Source organism: Pseudochaenichthys georgianus, chromosome 13, assembly GCF_902827115.2.
Source record: "Pseudochaenichthys georgianus chromosome 13, fPseGeo1.2, whole genome shotgun sequence".
NCBI lineage: Eukaryota > Metazoa > Chordata > Actinopteri > Perciformes > Channichthyidae > Pseudochaenichthys > Pseudochaenichthys georgianus.
Window position 1 is genome coordinate 22,649,517 of NC_047515.1, and position 7,531 is coordinate 22,657,047.

A 7,531-nucleotide genomic window follows, 5' to 3' on the forward strand; every position below is an offset into this window, starting at 1 on the left:
AAAATGTTTTATGCGAGGCAATGTTGATTTTATTATTTGAATAACAATTTCTGGCAATTAATCTGAAATCACATAGGAGATTGGTATTTTGGGTCTGCATATCATTTTATTCTTTTTTTATTTGCATATATACATATTGGTTTAAACTTGTAGTCTATTAAAAGGAGTCATCTCAATATGCTACGTTAAACAGTAAAATAACTCACAGTTGGAAACACTAAAATAAACAAATATAATTGTAGGGTTCCATCATTATTTTAGGGCTCCCTTTCCCATTATATATTTTTTTGTATTCCTCTCTGGTTTGAGTAAGATGATATAACATTTTGGGATGAAAATACAAAAGAGCAGTCCAAAACTGGAGGACAGAATAGCAAATATCTCTACAGCAACACTAAACTTTCCAGGAGAGCTTACATACGCTGGGATGAAAGTGATCCATACAGCGCAGAATATCAGCATGCTAAAGGTTATAAACTTGGCTTCATTAAAGTTATCAGGCAGTTTCCGAGCCAGAAAAGCAAGAATGAAACATAAAATGGCCAGTAGTCCTATGTACCCAAGTACAGACCAAAAGCCCAAAGCTGAGCCCAAAGCACACTCTAACATTATTTTGTCTTTGAAGTCTTTACAATTCTTAAAAGGAAAAGGAGGAGAAATTGTTAACCAGAGGATACATATCATTACTTGTATTAGAGTGAAACCCAAAACAGTTTGTTTCTGCTGGGCAGGCCCAAACCACTTCATCATATTACTGCCTGGAAGAGTAGCCCTGAAGGCCATTAGCACCACTATAGTTTTCCCCAGAACACAAGAGATACAGAGGACAAAGGTGATGCCGAATGCTGTGTGTCGCAGCATGCAAGACCAATCTGAGGGCCGACCGATGAAGGTCAGAGAACACAGGAAACACAGAGTCAAGGAGAAGAGCAGCAGGAAGCTCAGCTCAGAGTTGTTAGCCCTGACAATTGGAGTTTTCCTGTATCTGAAGAAAATGAATGCCACAACAGCTGTGATGCATGCTCCAAATAAGGATGTTGCAGTGAGCAGCGCTCCCATAATCTCTTCATATGACAAAAACTCTGCCTCCTTCTTTACACAGGCATCTCTTCTTTCATTTGACCAGAACTCAGGGTAACACCGCACACAGGTGACAGAATCTGAAGGAAATAGAAATGTGGTAAACATTATGTATAATTATTTTTTATGTTGTATTTGTACCTACGTTGCATATTTTCTAAGCATACAAGACAGTACAGCACATAATAAGTATATACAATGTTTTGCTTATTTGTACAAGCACAAGTTCTTCACAGGGATTTCTATGAATTTCTATGAATAATGAAATTATTTATTTTAGGTATACTTGAAGTAGAAACATTTATTTTACATTGGTGCTTTAACATAATGCATTAATCCTTAGGAAGATTTTTGCATATATTGATATGGCTGACTCAGAGGTCGCGTTAACCGAATATTTTTTTTAACAATGACGGACACATCTGAAAGCAGTCCGTCATTTTGACTGATTAGAACAAACTCGGAACAGCGCCAAAGTTTCCCCGCAGCGAGGCTCCGGTGTTCTGCCGTGTTATGCATGCCCTCCAAAAAGGAAATTATACCGTTTCCAAACCTAACTTTGCCTTACAAATCATTTAAATGTCTGTGAGATTCGGTAAAGGCCGACGGGTCATTCTGGATTTTGACGGAAGTTTTACGATCCTGTCGACGGGCAGCGAAAAAGTCTAGCGCAACCTCTGGGACTTCAGAATTCTGTCTCAGTATCTGTATACGCAGGTTTGCCAACTTTGGGTACCTGGCTGGAGTGACATTTTGGTATCATGGGTTTGATTACACCTATGCGCACGAAATGACTGCTATCGTGTCAGTAGCGGGACCTTAGCATATATATAGGATATATATACAATATATACAAATACACAATATTGGACACAGACTATAAAGGGCACACAGTTTCATTCACTAATGAAAGTCAAACACATGTTTGTTTCCACTGTTTTATTGTGTGCATAGGCCTGTCGCGATAAGCAATTAATTGAATTATCGTACGATAAATAAAAATGAACTCGATAAATTGCCATTTACATGAGGATGTGACTAGCAGTTTGAAAGGATGTACTTGAATTATTATTATATATTATCATTATGTCAGTGGTCTAAAATGGTCATACAACGGTGCCGACAATATTATCGTTTATTGCAATAATTTCCGGGAAAATGTATCCAACTAAATTAATTATCGTGAGATGCCTATACATGAAACACACAAACAAATCTACAGACTTACTCCAAACTGCCAAATATATTAATTAACACACTCTCAATCTCATACTCTTTGACTCTATTTTGGCCTAGTAGAACAATAAGCAGCAAACTTTTACTTTTTATCATTTCTACTGGATCTTAGATCTGCGCATGCGCAATACGGGTCGGCAGTAGCGGCCACGGAGTATTTTTATTGGATAATCTATGGTAGGGCTAACCCATACAGTGGTGGGGCTCAAATCAGTATTTGGAATGTAATTACATACACGCTCCCCTTGACAGTGAAACGCCATGCGTGAGGTTTAGATTATTTCCCTGTCTCAATCGAAATTGCACTGTATGAAATAAAAAGGCACATTTGTCTTGTAGTAAATAAAAAGGGCGACCTGGAGCCAATCCTGCAATTTCCCCACAGGTGAAAGAGTTGACATGCTGAAAACCCAACCCCTGCAGAGGGGTCTGGGTGGATTATCCCCCAGGAGATTTTTTGAAATACTAACATAAAATACACATTCTGGTACTCTCTTGAGAAGAAAAATAAATACATCTATTACTCCACGACATATTTAAAAAAATGAATGCCATTTTAGTTTTTTGTTACTTTGTTCTGAAAGCTGAACCTGCTGCTCCTCACAGAGAGAAGAGGGAAGAGGCTGTGTGAATTACTTTACATTGTGGATAAGGGTGGATAGCCCCCATTGTTCTGTGTGTCAAAATGAAAGACAGCCCACACACCTAACAATCATCAAACCGTGGGGTCTTATTTCATTACGATATTGTGTTTTTTTCTTCTTGAAGGACTGCATGGTTTTGAAATCCCCCAAAAACCCACTGCAATTTCTTAAAATGAACGATACATGTTTTGTCTTGCATTCATGTAACTACACCTGTAATGTTGCTGATGTCTCCCTCTGCACATCTTATACAGTCATAGCAGCAGACAGGCATTCCTTTTTGGAGAACCTTGCGAGTTCCTGGAAGACATTTTTCACTGCAAACTGACACAGGCACCTGTGGGATCAAATCGACTATGAGAAGAAATAAAAAGATCGGCCTTGACTTTGATTACTGTGTTGCCTTTGCATATTTCTATTTAAAATGTTGATGCTTAAAAACCATACATTATGACGTGCATGACTAACAGTGTCACTTTCATATTTATAATGAAACAAAAAGACTGTAATTAGCAACAACAGTGATCTTACGGTATTTTACCTGTTGGGAGTTCTGTGTCCAAGTTATAGACTCATTTTGCAGATGTAGCTGTTTGTTTGCAGGTAAAGATGCATCATAAAGGCCAACTGTGACAAACTCCACAATGTCATTTTCTCTTGGCTTCCAATTTATAATTTCATACTTTGCTGCTGGGTCTCCATTTTCATTGAAGTAAACCTCTTCTCCTTCCTTTGTTTTAAACTGAATAGTTCTTATGTGCTGTAAAATCTGAAAAACATATATCCATCAATGCAGAACATAATTTGAAGAATGTGTTGTGGTCCAAGTGTTTTAACAGCATGAGAGACAGCAAAAGTTTAATTTACGTTATTGTAAACATGTTCCTTGTTGAAGTGATTTGATGTAAAAACTTCAGTAACATTGGTGTTCAACTCACCGTAAATGGATCTAGCTGCACCTTGGCGTTACATGTTTTGTTACAGCTGAGGATAAAATGAAGTGCGTGGGCCGCAGCATACACTCCTTTATAGACATTGTTAAAGATAGGCATCAGAGACATATCGGTGAAGCTGTTTTGCACTCCATTCAAATCTTCACGTCCAGTACATTCTTTCTGATTTCTTGATGAAGACTTTGACTGCTTGAACTTACAACTAAATAACGTCTCATAAAACGTTGTAAACATTTCATAACTAGATACATTGAGCGGCCTCACATCCAACATGAATTCCCTCATGCCACTGACATGTGCTTCGGGGATGGACAGGCCTATAGCACCGTCTAAAAAGTGATGCTTATCCACGGCTGCAATTTGTGAATCAAAGATCCAGCCCTCAGAGCCTATCCACTGGTACCCAGTCAAGTTGTGGCGAGAAAACTCATGTAGTATCACATCCAAATCCATGCCGGAGAGGAAAGCAATGATCACCTTGGAAGTGGAAGCCTTGATAATGTCAATTATCTTTTGTATTTTGTCTGGTGGATCGGTTCGAAAGAAGGACACAGTGTACTCAAGACAGATGCCAAGCTGCTGGGCCGTTTCTGTGAATGTGGCCATACCGTTGTTTCCATAATCATCATTTGTTCTAATAGCTCCAACCCAAGTCCAACCAAAATGCTTAACCAGTTGTGCCAGGGCTCTGCTCTGGTAGTAGTCACTGGGTATTGTTCTGAGGAAGGATGGGTACTTGGATTTATCACTGAGACAGGCACAAGTAGCAAAGTGGCTGATCTAAAAGAAAAAAACAAGTTATATCCCAAGGTAAAGATTCAGAATATAAAGTAGTTATTCAGCCAACTACAATCCCTTTTGTTATACATAGTTGCAATAGTTGAATATTAATAATATCCAACAGTCTTACCCACCATTGGAATATGAAAGGGTCCGATGGCAGTAGCCATAGCCATGCAAGGAGAGGAAGAACTTTCTCCCATAATGGCCTGCACTTGGGCAGGTCTTGTACATAGTACTTCAGAGGGTTGTGATACAACTTCATTACCATTTGCAAAGGTCAATGCAACCCTCACACTTTTGGCAATTGAGCCACAGGAATCATAGATCCTATAGCCCAGAGAGATGCCAGGCAATAGGTCTGTGCTGTTATTAATCTCCTCTACGGCAAATAGCATAGCCTGGGCAAACTGGAACCCTCTGAAATCCAAGCTTGATGCAAACAGTTAATAATAATTAGTTAAAGAAATTCCATGCAGTAGAAAGAGTGGCACAGTACAAGGAAGTATTTGATGATAAAATCAAACACAATAGGAGTATATCTTCATTTAAATATTCAATGTTACCCTTTCAGAAATTTGAAGCAGAATATTGATATGGTATACTGTTACCTGGTGCATTGCAGTGGCAGTGGTTTGTCCATGTAGGAATCCCGTCTGTTCTTCCAGCTGCTGTGGAAAGAGAAGATTCCCCCCAACATTATGTCCCCATCCTTAAACATCTGAGGGATCTCAGGGTCCCCTCTCTGTGTGCACACTGGCTTCTCAGCCTGAGAGAAAGATGCCACCAGCAACAGATGTAAGAGTGCCCATCCCTGCTCCGGCCACCTCTGTGTGGATGACATCTTGTTTGAGTGAGCCAAAACAATTCAGTGGCATCACATGAACCCCAATGTAAATTTAAATTGGGCACTTGTATTTATATATTTTGGAAAGAATAATGGAACATTGATGTTTTATCTCTGTGGAATTGGGGGCAAAGGAAGGAGGCGCCAAACAGGAAAAGGGTTATTTTCCTTACCAAACTTACTGGTACTGTTGTGCACTTGATATTTGACATTTATCTGCAAAGAAACCCACTATTATTCAGTCACTTTTCAAAAGATCCTATCTTGAAACTTCTCTAACCCAAAATCCATGGCCTATTTCCAAGTTTCCTTTTATAGTTAAAGCCAGAGTCCCCAATTATATATTGATTGATGGTGATACAGGAGATTATTCTGTTTTGGCACCGATGAATATCAGTGCAGCTTTTGACATGCTGGACCATACAGTATATTAATTGACAAACTTAAGGAATAGGTGGGTATCTCTGCTTGAAGCGGTTCTCTTTCTAGGCCTCTGATGAGTTTTTCAGCTGCTGGCATATCTGATCTAATGGGTCTTTTTCTTTTAATTTCCTTTGTGACAGAATAATTTGACCAAAACATGGACTCAGCACACAGTCTCCAGCTTGCTTTTTTGTGTGAAAGTTTCCAATTACTTTTTCTAAATGATCATCCAGAGTTATATGCAGTTTTTGAAAACCGGACCCCGGATTTGTTCATTAAGTAAACATTTTTCAGGTGGCAGTTTCTTGAAAGCACAGCCCCAGATTATGTTTATCTTGAAGTCATCATGCAAGAAGGCTTTCCTGAAGATCAGGTAGATCTTGGAGATGGTCAACTGCTGATCTTGACGATCAGTCTGGTGTTTGGCAGGGATGGCAGATGAGATGGTAGATGTTTCTGGTTTGGCAGCATAGGTGGAGAGGAAATGGGCAGTAGAGGAAGCTGATGGCCTCGGTAGCCATTCGGACCATGCCTTCTGCCTTGCCTTCCCTGAGCCAGCTAGCCCACCTAATTTCTGACTGATCTTGTATTTTCTGAGCCTTCAGTCGACCTGTTGACCAGTAAGCCTGACGTCCTTTCGGCCATGTCTCAACATGTCTCACCTTGCCATTTGCAGGACGTTCTTCCTAGAAGAAAGCATTCACCATGCCATCTTTGCGGATGCACAGCCAGATCATCAATAGGCCATCTACGCTGACAGTCAGCCAGATCCACAGTCTTCGTTGACACCTAAAATCAGATGGCCATCTCTTCCAAATCATCGGTCAGCCTGCCTGAGAGTTCCGGCACTGCTACTCTCAGTAGTTAAACAAATAGAGCATTATTAAGGTGCTAATGCACTTACACGTCAAACATAGGAAGAACATTCAAAGGTCAGAGGGTTGCACACTTTTTATTCCTCCAAATGAAATAACTTTTATATCAACATGCACACATTGTGAGACATTACCAATACTATAACATTGGTAAATGTTCCATCACTTGTATCTCATTGTGAAGTTCCTGTCAAAGCCTAACAGTGTGGTCTTATCTAGGAATTGATTTGACATCTTACTTAATGTTTTTGAATGAGACTGCTTCCAAATGTTTAAACATATAAGCATACACACTTAAAGTATGAGTCTTTCTTTCTTTACTTCAGTGTGGAAAGTTTTTTATCGAAAATCAACATCATGGTCAAATCCTCCAGGGCATAATTATGATTATCATGATGCAACAGGGGAAGTTTCCAGTATAGGCTGAGGGGACAGGTGTGGGGGCAGGCTGGGGACACTGTGAACTTCAGAGGAAGTTTGTTAGTTTGTTAAAGCACTTCGAGTGGAAATAGCCTGCGGTTTGAGTTATAGTCAGGCCTGAGGCACTTACATTTCATCACATGTTTTTCTTCTAAATGAGCCCCTAAAGACAAATCCTCTGCAGAGGTCTGAAATGTTTCATAAACTAACAGGCATCGCTACAAACACAAACAACAAGTTATTTTTAATTGAAGAGGGATTAGGAGGCATGTC

General features: G+C 39.6%; 1 protein-coding gene across 1 annotated transcript; it reads right to left on the bottom strand.

Annotated features, from left to right (window-relative positions):
• Positions 1-252: 252 nt before the first annotated feature.
• LOC117457297 (extracellular calcium-sensing receptor-like) lies at positions 253-5,495 on the bottom strand. The gene is made up of 6 exons (XM_034097281.2): positions 5,305-5,495; positions 4,828-5,125; positions 3,899-4,693; positions 3,502-3,729; positions 3,174-3,297; positions 253-1,160 (listed from the first exon to the last, which is right to left on the bottom strand). Exons 1-6 carry the CDS (start codon positions 5,412-5,414, stop codon positions 253-255), a joined length of 2,463 nt encoding a protein of 820 aa, XP_033953172.1. The 5' UTR covers positions 5,415-5,495.
• Between the last annotated feature and the right edge of the window lie 2,036 nt (positions 5,496-7,531).

Bases quoted from the DNA above. Each gene is read 5' to 3' on its own strand.
- LOC117457297 (XM_034097281.2), bottom strand. From the start codon at position 5,414: ATGTTTAAGGATGGGGACATAATGTTGGGGGGAATCTTCTCTTTCCAC. The intron at 5,126-5,304 runs GTAACAGTATAC...GTTTGCATCAAG, and splicing joins CTGCCACTGCAATGCACCAG to CTTGGATTTCAGAGGGTTCC. The intron at 3,730-3,898 runs GTGAGTTGAACA...TATGTTTTTCAG, and splicing joins TGCAGCTAGATCCATTTACG to ATTTTACAGCACATAAGAAC.